General features: G+C 55.3%; 1 protein-coding gene across 2 annotated transcripts; it reads left to right on the top strand.

Annotated features, from left to right (window-relative positions):
* The first annotated feature begins 8,997 nt into the window (after nucleotides 1–8,997).
* SOX18 (SRY-box transcription factor 18) lies at nucleotides 8,998–13,012 on the top strand. 2 transcript variants are annotated; one of them, XM_063172459.1, is made up of 2 exons: nucleotides 8,998–9,626; nucleotides 11,243–13,012. In XM_063172459.1, exons 1-2 carry the CDS (start codon nucleotides 9,224–9,226, stop codon nucleotides 12,091–12,093), a joined length of 1,254 nt encoding a protein of 417 aa, XP_063028529.1. In that variant the 5' UTR covers nucleotides 8,998–9,223; the 3' UTR covers nucleotides 12,094–13,012. The 2 variants fall into 2 exon arrangements, with proteins under 2 accessions (XP_063028529.1, XP_063028530.1); XM_063172460.1 differs by lacking the exon at nucleotides 8,998–9,626 and adding an exon at nucleotides 9,808–10,854.
* The last annotated feature ends 2,078 nt before the right edge of the window (nucleotides 13,013–15,090 follow it).

Below are 15,090 nucleotides of genomic sequence, written 5' to 3'. Positions count from 1 at the left end.
CAGGGGCCAGGAAGGCTGAGGAGAAGGAATGTGGGGGTAAGAAGCACAGGTGTTGGAAAGATGTGTGTGAAACATACAGGTACTGCCTGGCCTCCGTGCACCAGCCCTGTGCAGGCACCCACCCTCTCCCCATCATCCTCAAATCTGCCCAAGTGACGGCAAGGTCTGGATACAGTGTGTGCCACATCACACATCCACCTTGCAAACACTGGCTTTTCCAAATAAACAGACTTTTGAGTGAAAATGTGGAGGATTGTGCAAGCCTCGGGCTGTTGGTGTACACCCCATCTTGCCCTGCAGCTGTGAGTTTTTCCCTGAGTGACTCCTCACGAGCTGAGCACAACCTTGGGCTGACGTGCTGCAAACCTGCCCTTGTCCAAACCCGCTGCCATCAGCACTTTGCTGCAGCTGCTTCCAGTGCTGCTCTAAGAGTTTTTCCTTGCAGCCTAAACCCCCACCGCTGGCTCCATCCTTCTGGCTCCAGCCCACTGGGGATGGAAGGTTTCTCCTTCCCGAATACAAATATAACTGTAATCTGCTAAACCCTGCTGTTGATCCCGGCTGCATCCTCCTGTCCTGAGCTTTCCTACAGTGCCTTTTATACCGGTAATAGCACCAGGCTCCTTCTCCCATCATTGTTGACTCGACAATGAAAACTGTTTGTATTATTGTGTCCCCGAAGCTTTGCCAATAGCACATGTGTCCCGAGCTGATAGCAACAGGCTTTGGCAAGGCTGCAGCTCCATCAGATAAGAGCCTTTAACCTTATTTCTGCAGCTCGAGCGCTCCTCCAAGGGCCATTCTGTCGTGAGCCTTTCCTTATCCTTCCCCTGAGCTTGCAGATCCACGGGCTCCGTGGGCCAAGAGGAGGGGTCGCTGGCAGAGGGCAGAGTTGGAGGTGTTCAGGGCAAGCAGCCTGGGAAACGGCCTCAGCTTGGGTGAGGGAAGAGCCCTGGGGGGAGATGGAAAGACAGAGCTGCTTTCCCAGGCAATTTAAGGGCCAAACGCACGGCCGTCCCTTGTCCCCTGCCTTCCTCGGGGACCCGCTCCACCCCGCCGTGCTGCACCTTGGCTCGGCTCCCGCGCACAGCAGGAGCGAAGTGGAGGAGAAACGCTGGAGCCCGGAGGCCCTCGCACACTCCCGGCTGGCCCGCGAACAAAGCCTTTCCCTTGGAGCCCTTCCCCGCCGCCTCCCCGCTGCCCCGGCCCCCTGCGCTCCGCCAGCCGCGGGGATCCCCCCCGGCATCGGGGGTCCGCAGCACCCTGCCCATCCCACCCTGCAGCCCTGTGCCAAACCCCTCCGAGGCTGCTCCCAGCGCGCCCGAGCTCCAGCTATGCTGCTGGGGGATTTTCCGAGCTGCAGCACAAAGGATGCTCTGAAATCAGAAAGCGAAGAAAACGATGCTGCCTGTGGCAAGCTTTAAAATCTCACTTTTAGGCCAATTTATGGCAGGGATGTCACAGTTCTTGGGGTTTTGAGCTGCAAATGCAGCACATCCCCTTTCCCTTCCCTTAATGTCCCCTGTGAAGCACCTAAAAGCAAAAGTTGTTCCTCTGCTGGCAAGAGGGAATGCTCTCAGGTCCTTCTCTTTATTCTTAGTGTTATTATTCTTGTTATTATTATTGTTGTTGTAATTATTATAATAATTCTCTCTGAGGATAGAAGCACTCTGTCATCCTGCCCTTTGCTGGGGAAATTTTTGTCTCTAAAGGGCCTGAGGAGAGGCTGGGTCACCCCATGCCCTGTACAAGACATGGAGAAACTGAGGCACGGAGCCACAGCAGCATCTACCCCACTCTGAGCCAAAATTCCTCTCCTCCATGTCCCTTTCCCTGTCTGTATGAGGTGAGATTCTCTCAGCAACATCCTCATTCTTTCTGCTGGGCAGCAAAAGCCTTGGTGAAGCACAGAGGTGGCCACGAGATCCTGTGTGCAATGGGGTGGGCTGCAAGCTTCGGCAAAGATTGTCACTTCAGGGATGCTGCAAAGGGCTCCCCTCCTTCCAGGGATGCTGTAGTGCTCCTTTTCCTCCAGGGATGCTGCAAAGGGCTCCTCCTCCTCCAGGCCTGGTTGTGGTGATGCTCAGAAATCAGGCAGCCACCTTTCCTGAACAAAAACCAGCCAGTGCATGGAAACCCCGAGGAGAAAGCACTGGGCTGGGGGCTGCAGGGGAAGTGGAGAGAGAGGGGAGGGGAGAGGAAAGAGGGGAAAGGGAAGAGGAGAACACGGCCCAGGCAGCAGCCATCTGCCATCTGCTGCTGCCCATGGAGGTCATGGTCATGCCTCATGCTAAGTTAAACCATGTCAGGAGCCACAGCAGTTCCTGAGAACAGCAAACCTTTCCTAGATGCAGCTGTCCTGTGCTGCTGGATCCATCCCAGCGAGAGAGAGGATGGGTGACCCTTCTTCTGCCAGCCAGGGGGCTCGATGCCCACAGTGGTGCCACCACCCACTGTCTCACGTGGGCACAGAGGTTGGGAATGCACTCAGCAGAGCCCTGTGAGAAAGGTGTATTCAAACTGCACTTCTCCTGGGGATCACATCCTCTCCTGGGAGTCCCCAAGGCTAAGGCCATGGAGAGGGACCATGCTGGAGCTGCAGATGGCTGTGGTTCTCATGGCCATGTGTAGCTCCAGGGCCACAGATGGGCAGCTCCAACCTACCTCCCAAAAAACCCAGGCTCAGAAATCATTCTAATTGCAGTTTTCCTTTCCTTAGTACCCAAAAGGAGGTCAGGCATCCCGAGGCAACCAGCCTGGGCATGCAGAGGGAGCAGGATCTCAGTTCTTGGCTGCATCTCCTGCACAGACACCAGCAAGCAGCGTTCTCTGCCAACTGAAGCGATGGAAGCAGCGAATAACCCCGGCATGCCCAGGCTCTGCACAGCCCAACTGTCGGCCAGCTGCCTGTTCCTGGGAGGATGCAGTGCCACAGGCAGGGAGCATTTTCTTGCTATAATCAAGAAAAGAAATTGTGCGGATCGGAGCAGCTGAATGGCAGCCAAATCTGCTTCTCGGCGGCTTTTCTACATTCTGTGTTCATGTATTTGGCATGAGCAGCTCTGCATTGAGGTAATTCATTAATGCTCAACCAAAAATGTGTTTATGGAAGTCTTGAAATAGTTGGTAGAAGTGTAAGACTTTCCTTCCTAAAAGCCTGGGTTCTCTCTGTGATGGGAACTGGGTATTAAAGCAACGAGTGCTGCTGCAATCAGCTGCCAGGGAAGCGACTGCAGGCAGTGTGTGCCCTGCGCATTCCCACATGCTCTGATCCCCTTGTGCTGAAGCTTTTCCTGGGATTTAGTGTCCATAAGCACCATGGGTGGGATTTGCAACAGTTCTGCTCGTGTTTAGGGTGTGAGAACCTCACCCCAGATTTCACAGGGAGCAGCTCAGGGAGCAAACACAGGGTGATGTGGCTGGAAGTGCAGCACTCCAAGCTGATGGTGGGACAGAGAGTCAGCTGTGCCAGAAAGGGCTGTGGCAGAGCAGAAGCAGGGGAAGGGGAGGCAGGACAGCCTTGGGGAGGCCCAAGGTCTCTGGCCATCACCCAGGAGGTGCAGTGGCTGCACCCATGCAGAGCAAACAGCTTTTTCAGGTTAGCTGCGGGTTTCGCTGCTCGCACAATGGATATCGCTGTTGTCGTTCCAGTTATAATCCTGTATAAACAAGGCTGACCTCTGGTTATTGAAAAGAGCTGAAAATAAAGACAACTTTCTCTGCTTCCTCAGATGCAGTGTCTGATTGCCAGGCTTGGCTGACACAGCCCACACCGTGCTCCCAGCTCAGCCCTTGCAGCTGTTGGGGACCTGCAGCACGGTTGGCAGCAGGGCAGAGCGGCAGTGAGCTCCCAGGCAGAGAGCCACTGTGGCCCAGGACACCTTCCTTCTGTCCCTGATGCCCTTCACTTGTCAGCTGGCAGCCAAAAAAAAGAGCACATGAGCAGAAAATAGCTGAGCTGGGCATTCCCTGGACTGGGAGTGGCACAGCCTCCCACTTTCCCTGACTTGGGTGGGTGTTTGATCCTGGCTGGGGACACTGGGGATTTGTCACCCTTGTACAGGCACAAGGCTGCAGCCAGGACGCTCCTGACACAGATGCTGAACCTCGCTTGGCACTTTCCAGCTCCACCTGACCCACTGAACTCTTTGTGCCCGAGGAAACCGCGCGCTGAGCTGGGCCCTGGAGCAAGGGAGGCTCCGGTGAACGCAGCATTTCCCAGGGATGACTTCAGCCTCCCAGCAGGGCTCACACACAGCCCCAGCCCTGAGTCCTTTGCTCTGCAGGAAGCGCCTTTCTTTGGGAAGCCTTTGTTCCAGCAAGGCTGGAGCAGCCCCAGGGGAGCCCAGGGGAGCTGTGGCACGGGGGCACCTCTCAGGGCACTGGGGGAGCTGCCAGCCTGGGCTGTGCTGCACAGATCCCCAAAACCTGTGTGGGGAACAGCCCATGGCCACCCCAAGGATCCCCATCTCCCTTGGCAGGTGTCAGGTCCACCCCACCTGGCTGCACTGTTCCTAGTAGCCTAATGATAATTATTCACTGTAATTAATGACAAATCTCTCCCTGTGAAATATCTCATTCATCCATGTTGGACACACAACGGCACTGGCCACACACTGCTGGTAATTGCATGGTGATTAATCAATTAATGGTGTGAACACATCTCGAGGCAAGGCTGGTCTGTGTGAGCAAGGGAGGGCAGTGCTGGGCACCAGAGGAGGGTGCAGCACTTGCACCCAGTCCCAAGGACCCATCCTGCCCCTGCCCCTGAAAAAGGAGGATAAAAGCACCCTGCACCCTCTGAAAAAGGAGGATAAAAAGCAACTTTCCCACTGCAGCTTGGAGCCTGGCCACTGCTGCGCCACAGGATCCTTCCAGCATCCACTTGCCACCTCTGTTACCTGGATGCAAATTCTGGGGACAAATCTCTTGGATTTGTTGCACAGGGGCTCCTGCACCAACCCGCAGTCAGCAGCAGCAGAAACAACCACCAGGCTCAGCTGGCACCAGGCTCTTCCCTTCTTGTCATCCCCACCAGCCCCTCTTTGAGCCCTCAAACGCCTGCCATCCCTTGGGATCATCCAGGTGGTGCCACGTCTATTTTTAGCCGGGTGGGAGCTCGGCTCTGGACCTGGCTGGGAGGAATACCGGGATCGGGCGGGCTGGGGGCGGGCAGGGACAATGCCTTTGTGCTGGGGGGCCGGGGGCGGGCAGGGACAATGCCTTTGTGCTGGGGGGCTGGGGGCGGGCAGGGACAAGGCCTTTGTGCTGGGGGGCCGGGGGCGGGCAGGGACAAGGCCTTTGCGCTGGGGAGCAGGGGCGGCCGTCCCGCCGCGCTTCCTCCGCTAGGTGTGGCGCTGCGCTGCGCGGGATGCTCGGCAGGGAAGCCAGGGGCCGGGCTGGGGTCAGCCAGCTGCCAGCTCCGTAAAACTGGGGAGAGAATGAAAAAAAAAAAAAACCAATTAACAAACGCACAACTGCAGAGGCCGTGTGCTGGACTGGGGCCCAGCTTGCCTGGTTCCGAGCGAGGAGGGCACGGGGAGAGGGCACTGGGCGGGTCACTGGCTCCATCTGGGGATGCCCAGAGCTTCCTCCCTGCCTGCGGTTGCAGGTGTGGCTGGTGAGGAGCCGCTGGGTCAGCAGCACCCCGTGTTCCAGCCCTGTGGGCAGCAGGGAGAAAGGAGGGCTGTATCAAACCCCTCCCAGGAAGGCTGAGCCAGGCACAGACCCTGCAGCTTCACCCCGCACCTGGGGAGGGGCTCTCACTCCTGGAGTGCAGCTCTGTGGTGCTGGCTGTGGGGACACCGAGGGGAACAAAGCAGGGTGGCATTGTCCTTGAGGGCAGGCTCCTCCCGGGATATTTTGGGTGCTTTGCACACAGGCATTTCTGCATCCAGGCATTTTTGTGTGCTTTGTATACTGCTCCATCCCCCTCAGCTCTCCTTCCCCTCTCTCTGTGCTTTTCCTCCTCCAAAACCATGCCACACTCCATGGCTCTTCATCCCATCCCTTTTTTTCCTATTTGTTTCCTTTTTTGCAATTTTTTCCCTTTTTCTTCCTTAATGATTTCCTAATGATGCAGAACCAACAGCAAATGCACTGTAAGACCAGGTTTGCAGACCCAGTGCAAGGCTGGGTCTCATGCAAGCTTGAGGGTCAAAGTGCTTGGCTTTGCTCCATGGTCAGGAGCTCTCAAATGATCCCATTATAACAGGGTCAGCAGCACCACCCTGATCTCTGCCCCCTGCAACAGGGAGAGCGTCCTGAGCCCAGGCCTGGAGTGGCTGCACAGAGCAGTGTGGATGACATGAAGCTCTACCTCCCCTGGGGAGGGTTTGCCCCAGCTTTTAACACCATTCCAGGGCTAGGAAAATCAGAGCTGTCCCCACTCCAACCCTGCTGCAGCTCATCCCCACCCCATCCCAAATGCCAGCTGGTGCCACCAGGTCCAACCCCAGCTCCAGGGCGGCTCTGAGCCCACCTGGAGGCCAAGGATTGTGCCAGGGCCGTGGAGGAGGCACAGAGACGATGTGATCAGGGAAAGAACCACATGCCTGGCTGAAGCCTGGGAGAAGGAGATGTCCCCATCAGCTGCTGAGACTGATTGCCCCACAGGCTGCTCACTTCACTCCACAGGCTGCCACAGGTCCCAGCTTGAGAGTCCCCAGATCCCCCAGCACCCACCTTGCTCCTCCCAGAGCAGGGACAAAGAGCCAAAGGCTCCAGGGGCTCTGCTCTGGATGGCAGCAGGGACTGCTTCTCCACCAAAGCAGTGCTCCAGCTCCCTCTGCATGGGGGAGAGAGGAGAGGAGACTCCTTGCAGCTGTGTGGGCTCTCCTGTGGACTGGTGCTGATTTGCACTTTCAAAATTTTAATGAGAAGCTCCAGAAACGTGAAGGAAATCTCGCCCAAAACCTCTGTCGCTCCTGGTTGACGATTGAAGAATAAGTGAGACATGATTTTTTAATTTTTTTTTTTATTTTTTAGAGGCCTTTGTTTTGTTTAGGGTTAACAGCAGATCGGCTTGTCCAAATCACTTCCAGACACACAGAAACCATGGCATGCAATACCCCACGGCTGTGAGAGGCTGGAGCTGGGCTCTTGTGCAACCCAGTGCCCCAAGTCTTCCTGAGGCTGAGGTTCACATTTCAGCCTGGGGTCTGGGGCATGTCCACAGCCAGAGAGGGCCTGGGGGCAGGTACCCGGGGCTGGCACATCTCTCCCAAGTCAGCCCCATCGCCCCGGGGGTTTCAGGGGGCAGGCACAGTGTGCCAGCCAATTGATTGCAAATGGGTCCCGCAGTAACTCCAGTGCTGAGGGCAGGAAGGACCTTCAGACAACCTGGGCTGACCCTTGGCACTGCAAATCCCCTCTGGATGGCAGCCAAGCCAGCGGAGCAGTGACCTGGTGGCAGGGGACGTGATGCTTTGCTGTGGCTGCCGGTGGCAGCGTGCTGTGGGCACCCAGCCGTGCCCAAGGCACGCAGCGATGGCACAGCCGTGCCAGCCCCTGCAGGCTGGGCTCAGCCACCATCACCTGGCTGGCACTGAACCCCCCGTTCCTCGGCAGTCTCTAGAAAACACAAAGCTTTTCGTGTAAAACCCAAGGAGCCGTTTCTGTGCCTGACACTGAAATTCCCACAGAAAACTGCCGGGGTAGAGAGGGCTCACCCCTGCCTTCACCCCAGGGCTGCTCCCAGCCCCGGATGGGGAACGCTGGCCAAAACACACACACCGAGTCAGCAGTAAGAAAAATAAACGCCGAGCCCCGAACATCCCTGTGCTGCTGCACACAGCCTGGCAGGCGAAGCTGAGCGCTTCCCTGATCCCTGCCTCCCTGTTCCCTGCTTCCCTGTTCCCTGCTTCCCTGTTCCCTGCTTCCCTGATCCCTGCCTCCCTGATCCCTGCTTCCCTGATCCCTGCTTCCCTGCTTCCCTGATCCCTGCCTCCCTGTTCCCTGCTTCCCTGTTCCCTGCTTCCCTGTTCCCTGCTTCCCTGATCCCTGCCTCCCTGATCCCTGCTTCCCTGCTTCCCTGTTCCCTGCTTTCCTGATCCCTGCCTCCCTGTTCCCTGCTTTCCTGTTCCCTGCTTCCCTGATCCCTGCCTCCCTGATCCCTGCTTCCCTGATCCCTGCCTCCCTGATCCCTGCTTCCCTGCTTCCCTGCTTCCCTGCCTCCCTGATCCCTCCTTCCCTGTTCCCTGCTTCCCTCCTTCCCTGTTCCCTGCTTCCCTGATCCCTGCCTCCCTGATCCCTGCTTCCCTGCCTCGGCACCGCTGGTGGCAGGGGGCGAGGGCAGGGCACAGCGAGCAGAAAAGGGGCTCGCAAATAGAAGAGAAAAAAAAAAACAAAAAACCACAAAAACATAAAGAAGACATAAATAAAGACCGAGAGAAAGAAAGAGAGAAAGAGAGAAGGAGAGAAGGAGAGAAGGAGAGAGAGAGAGAAAAAAAGAGAGAGAGAGAGAGAGAGAGAGAAAGAAAGAAAGAAAGAAAGAAAGAAAGAAAGAAAGAAAGAAAGAAAGAAAGAAAGAAAGAAAGAAAGAAAGAAAGAAAGAAAGAAAGAAAGAAAGAAAGAAAGAAAGAAAGAAAGAAAGAAAGAAAGAAAGAAAGAAAGAAAGAAAGAAAGAAAGAAAGAAAGAAAGAAAGAAAGAAAGAAAGAAAGAAAGAAAGAAAGAAAGAAAGAAAATTAAAGAAAATTTTTAAAAAATTAGAAAGAATGAGAGAAAAATGTAACAACCCTTCTCCTTGGACAGAAGGGAACGGGGCAGAAGCTTCCACACCGGTCCCAGCTCGGGCGTCCCCGGGTGGTTCTTCCTGCTGGTGCCTGGGGACGCCCCCCTTCCCTCCTCCTCCTCCCCCTCATCTCCTCCTTCTCCTCCTCCCCCTCATCTCCTCCTCCTCTCCCTCTCCTCCTCCTCCTCCTCCCCTCGCCCCGCTGATTGGTCCAGCCCGGCTATATTTTGCCCCTTCCAGCCCAGCATCATCCCAAAAGTTTTTTTTTGGGGGGAAAGGGGGGAAAAAACCAAAAAAAGATAGGAAAAAAAAAAAAAAAAGAAAAGAAACCAAAACAAACGCAGGCGAGCCCGAGTCCCCCGAAGGCAGGCGAGGCAAGCGAGCTGCGGGCGGCTGCTCGGCGGTGCTGGACCCGGTGGGACGCGGCAGGAATCCCGATTCTCTCTCTCCGGCACCCGCTCGGGTCGGACACAAAGTGCTGTCTAGCTGGAATGAATATATCTGAGTCTAACTACTGCCGAGAGGAGATATCGCAACCCCGGGGCGACTGTTCATGGGTCACCGCCGCCGTGCCGGCCGCTGAGCCCGGGCTCGCCTTCCCGCGCCCCCCGGGAGCCGCCTCCCCCGCCAGCCGCACGCCCAGCCCCGAGCCCGGCTTCGCCTTCGGCCCCGGCCCCGGCGGCGCGGCCCCCGGCGCGGCCCCCAGCCGCACGCCCAGCCCCGAGCCGGGCTATGGATACAGCCCCCCGGCCGGCCGCCCCGAGGGCAAGGCCGCCGAGGACTCCCGCATCCGCCGGCCCATGAACGCCTTCATGGTCTGGGCGAAGGATGAGCGCAAGCGGCTGGCGCAGCAGAACCCCGACCTGCACAACGCCGTGCTCAGCAAGATGCTGGGTGAGCGGGAGCGGAGCGGGAGGAGGGCTGGGGGCGCGGGGATGCGGGGAGCGGGGCTGGGGATGCGGGAGTGTGGAGCTGGGGATGCGGGGATGCTGCGTTACGGGGCTGGGGATGCGGGAGTGTGGAGCTAGGGATGCGGGCTGCAAGAGTACAGGGCTGTGGGATGCGGGTTTACAGAGCCAGGGACACGGGGATGTGGGACTGGGGATCCAGGCTGCAAGGATACAGGGCTGTGGGATGAGGAGGATATCGAGCTGAGAGACAGAGATGTGGGAGTACGGGGCTGGGAATACAGCAATACAGAGATACAGGTCTGGGGATGATGCTGCGAGAGTGCAGGGATGCAGGGGTACAGAGCTCAGAATGTTGGGGTACAGGGCTGGGGGTGTACAGGATAGGCAGGTTTGGTTCTGATAGCCCAAGGCAGTGGGATGCAGAGCTACAGAGCTGGAGATGGGAACTGCTGAGGTACAGGGATTCAGGGCTGGGAGTGTGGGATGGAGCACTACAGGGATTTGGGGTGTGTGCTGAGAGCCCAGGGCTGTGGGATGCACACTGCGCAGATACAATGCAGCAGGGTGTAGGATGCAAGGATATGGGGCTCTGCTAGCCAGGCTCCAAGGGTACAGGACTGTGGGATGCAGATTGCAAGGATATGAGGGTACAAGGATGGGGTGCTGTGGGATAGAGCACCTGGGGGATGCAGGGCTATGGGCTGCAAGGGTAAAGAGTTGCAGGACACAGGCTTTAGGGATGTGGGATGAAGGGCTACCAGTTGCAGGTTGCAAGGATGCAGGGCTGCAGGGATGCGAGCTGTAAGGATGCAAGACTCTTGGATGGGACTCTTGGATGCAGGACTCAGGCTGTGGGATGCGGTGTTACATGATGTGGGACTATGGGGCTGTGGGATATGAGGATGTGAAGATACGGAGCTGTATGTACACAAGATGCAAGGAAACACCCCAGGGAAACAGGGCTGCGGGATGCAGAGATGCAGGGCTGAGCGGTACACAGCTGCAGGGATGCAGGATATGGGAATACAGGCTGCAGGATGCGGGATGCACGACTGTAGGATGCGGGATGTGGGAACACGGGAAGCAGGATATGGGTAAATGGAGATGCAGGATGCGGGACTACGGGAAGCAGGATATGGCCAGACAGAGCAGCAGGATGCAGAGACACGGGGCTGCCGGGTGTGGGGATGTGGGATCCAGGATATGGTGCTGTGAGTTTTTGGGATGAGTGATTTGCTCTGCAGAGGTGCAGGTTGTGGATGCCAGATGCAGGGAAGCAGGGACTGTGGTCTGTACCAAGGGGCAGTGGGAGGCAGAATCCCCAGCTCTGGCAGAGGGGTTCCCACTCCATGCAGCCCCATTGTCCCACAGCACTGAGGTGCTGGGCACTGCTGGATTCTCCTTCTGGGACAAGGGAACAGCCTGGCTTGGGAACCCATTCCCCAGCCCTTCCTGCTGCCAGCAGTGAGACCCGGCTCAGGTGCCAAGCCGTCTGCAGGAGCCCTTCACCCCTGGGCTGCCTCTCCCTGGGTGCCCCCCTGCCCTGGCCAGTGCCAGGTGACTGAGCCACTCTCACAGAGCTTCTCTTTCCTCTTCCAGGCCAGTCATGGAAAGCGCTGAGCGCCAGCGACAAGCGTCCCTTCGTGGAAGAGGCAGAGCGCCTGCGAATCCAGCATCTCCAGGATCACCCCAACTACAAATACCGCCCAAGGAGAAAGAAGCAAGCCAAGAAAATCAAGAGGATGGAACCCAATATCCTCCTGCATAACCTTTCCCAGCCTTGCAGTGACAACTTCAGCATGAGTCACCATGGCGGCAGCCAGCCGGGCCACCCCCAGCCTCCCCCACTTAACCACTTCAGAGAACTCCACTCCATGGGGTCGGATATTGAAAACTATGGCTTGCCAACTCCTGAGATGTCTCCCTTGGATGTCTTGGAACAGACCGAGCCGGCGTTTTTCCCCCCGCACATGCAGGATGACTGCAACATGATGCCCTTCCGCGGCTACCACCACCATCACCAGATGGAGTTTCCCCAGGAGAAGTGCATGGGGCGGGACGTGGCCGTGCCCTACACTCAGACCCCCTCACACTTGGCCGACGCCATGAGGACTCCCCATCCCTCCAGCCTTTACTACAACCAGATGTGCTCAGGAACTCAGAACGGGCTTTCCGCCCACCTGGGCCAGCTGTCTCCCCCTCCTGAAGCCCACCACATGGAGAGCGTGGATCACTTGAACCAAACCGAGCTCTGGACAGACGTTGACCGCAATGAGTTTGACCAGTATTTGAACATGAGCAGGACTCGTCCCGAAGCCTCGGGCCTCCCTTACCATGTCTCCCTGTCCAAAGTGACTCCTAGAAGCATCTCCTGTGAGGAGAGCAGTTTGATATCTGCCCTGTCCGATGCCAGCAGTGCTGTTTACTATAGCCCCTGCATCACCGGTTAGGTTGACCCCACCATCCAATGCGTGCACCAGGAGAGCCCCGACTCTCCTCTAAAAAAACAAAAAGCCATCTTTCTTTAACCACGAGCTCCATCATATTTAGAGTATCTCATTAAATGCATCGCTTTCTTGTTTGTTCTTTTTTTATTTTGATTTTTTTTTTAATTTTTTTTAGAGACAGACCATGCTGAACTCACTGATATACCGTATAACTATATAACACAGATAGACGCCTTTCCCCGCCGTGCTCCCCGCTCCAGCCCTCGGCAGGGCACATCTCCAGCTCCCACCAGCTCCAAGGGCATTTTCAAGTCAATTCCAGTAAATCCTGCCTGAAACAATCACACCAGGATGAGCCAAAGTGTGACCTGTCCCCAGTATTTAACCCAAGGACAGGCAAACTTTTAGGGGGGAAAAAACTTTTAGAAAGACTTTGCCGGGGCTGTTAAAGAGTCGGCGCCCATTAGGGGTGGGCTTTAGGACAGTTTTTACTGTATTCTCAGCAATATATTTTAATTGGGCAACAAAACTATATTTTTACTAAGCATTTTTATATATAAAATGGTATTTAATGTCTTTTGGGTTTTTTTTTATTAGACTTTTTAAAAAGAAATCAAGGGATATCCATGAGATCTAAAGCATTTATGTAGCAAAGCTGGATTTAAAGAAAAAAAAAAAAGGAAGGGGGAAAAAAGGAGATATTTTGTGAAAAGGGAATGCTAATGTAAATATTGAGGAACAACTGACTGGAATTTTGTACAAAAGAAAAATATGACTGCAAACACTTTTATTGTCTAGAACTGTATGGAGAGCAAACTGTTTTATTCTGGTTAATTATTAAAACATCTTCATATAATTGTTCCCATCTTGTGTGCTTGTTGTGTGAACACATATTTTCCGCAAATACATGTTGTCCCAACCATTTCCAGATTTTTGTATCCGTTGATTAATGTTTTGACAACCTGGCAAATGTATTAATTTCCAAGCTGCCGCCCGCCCGCCCCGTCAGCCGCCTCGGGCTCCGCGAGCGCGGCTCTGCTCGGCTCAGCACAGGACGGTGGCTTGGGATGGGATGGGATGGGATGGGATGGGATGGGATGGGATGGGATGGGATGGGATGGGATGGGATGGGATGGGATTCTGGCGGCAGCCCCACAGCACCGCGCCGTGCCGCCCTGAGATGCTCCCAGCAGGAAAAGCAGCTGTTCTCAGATTAAAATATAATAAAACATGTGATATCCTCCTCCGAAACGAGCCTTGGTGTGGTCATTGTTTTGGCAGGCTGGCAGCGCACCGATGCCTGGTCCCCGTGGCTCACCCTGTTTTCCCATGAAACCCCCCAAAAATAGGGCCAGGCTGCCCCAATGCTTTCTCTCCAGTCCTCGGAGCTGGAAGAAAACTCCGTGTAGCGGAGCCTTTCCTCCTCCTGGCCTTCATTGGCTGCTTCCCGGCTCCAGCAGCAGCGGATCTTGCCGAGCCATCACCATGCCCAGCCGGATCCTGCTTGGAGCTGCTGGTGCTTTGCTGGAGCTTCATCCCCCTCCTGTGAATCACTGTATGATTTACAGGGAGTTTTTTGTTCAATTTGAAAAGGAGGAACAACAATCTGTTGCTTAAAACCCGGTGGCATCCGTTCCTTGAGCGCCTAGTGATTTAAACCAGGCTGATATCGCCAAAAAAGGCTGTTTAAAAAAAAAAAATTAAAAATTGAATAGAAGAAGAGGTTTTTTGTTGTTGTTGTTGGCAAAGAATTGCCTTTTAGGGGAAATGGATATTTAACAAATGACATTAATTTTCAAGCTTCTCCTAAATTAAATTCACATTAGTGTTAACAGGACTCAATCCTGACTCACTTTTTTTTGTTGTTGTTGAATGTGAAGCGCTAATAAACGGGACCACTCCGGGGGCTGGCGACGCGTTCCCATGGAACGCCACAAAGGCGCTTCATTGTCTTTCCATATACAGTATGTAAAAAGGGGGAATACATGGAAAAATGACCTCACTACCTACACGGGAGAGCTGGCGGGCGCCCGGCGGGTGCCAGAACCCGCGCTGCAGCAAACAAACACAACACCAAATGAGAAGCATCCTGTGCCGCCGATGACTATGAAAGGAAGCAGCCGGCTATGGGCTCCATCCCCGAAGCGGCCCGGGAGGAAGGAGATGAGGGAGGGGGGGAGAAGAAGAAAGCCCTGAGTTATTTTCCAGCTCCCAGCTTCCAGGTACCTTCCAGGCATGGATGCGGTCACTTCCTGCGGTTTGAAGCAGCGGTGAGCAGGCCGATCCTCACCCAGCTGCTCGCCGTGCCGGGGAGAGCCACTGTCCATCACACCGTGGAGAAAACATGAAGTCACTTTTCTGCAGCAGAAATTCCCTTCTGTCCCTGCGGTTCAGCTGTGCCAGCTCACCATGGTTTTTCAATTGAAGGAGGGTCAATTTAGATTAGATATGAGAAGTCATTAGGATGAGGGTAGTAATGCAATGGCACAGGTTCCTGGAGAAGCTGCAGATGCCCTGTTCATGGAAGTGTCCAAGGCCAGGTTGGATTGGGCTTGGAGCAGCCTGGTGGAAGTCTAGTGGAAGGTGTCCCTGCCCATGGTAGAGGGTTAGAACTCGATGACCCTTAAGGTTCTCTCTAACTCAAACCACGCTGTGATTCATGTCCCAGATGCTGCTGTGGGGTTCAGCAGGTGCTGAAAGCTGCAATGGGTGGTCAGTCCCATACATAACTGCACCAAGGATACACCACGTTGAAGCCACAGCCACTGTGCAAGCCCCACCTCGCTGGCCAGCCCTACCCCAGGTCACAGGGAAATAAAAGAGAAGGGAAAGGAGAGAGGAAAAAAAACCTCCACCTCTCCATGGTCACAGCTGCAGCCTCATGGTTTAGCCATGGCCAGGACAGGATTTATCCCCCTCCAAATCCAGGGTTTGGTGAGCCTGGTGGCACAGGGGCTGATGTGGCTCCATCAGGAAGGCAGAGGATTCAGCTGAACCTGG

The sequence above is a fragment of the Melospiza melodia genome, chromosome 19 (genome assembly GCF_035770615.1).
Source record: "Melospiza melodia melodia isolate bMelMel2 chromosome 19, bMelMel2.pri, whole genome shotgun sequence".
Lineage (NCBI taxonomy): Eukaryota > Metazoa > Chordata > Aves > Passeriformes > Passerellidae > Melospiza > Melospiza melodia.
The sequence above is the reverse complement of the archived record's forward strand: the minus strand, read 5'-3'. Positions and strand labels throughout refer to the sequence as shown.

Excerpts from the sequence above, each read along its gene's own strand:
- SOX18 (XM_063172459.1), top strand. The coding sequence starts at position 9,224 with ATGAATATATCTGAGTCTAACTACTGCCGAGAGGAGATATCGCAACCC. Across the intron at positions 9,627-11,242 it reads CGTGCTCAGCAAGATGCTGG|GCCAGTCATGGAAAGCGCTG; the intron begins GTGAGCGGGAGC and ends TTCCTCTTCCAG.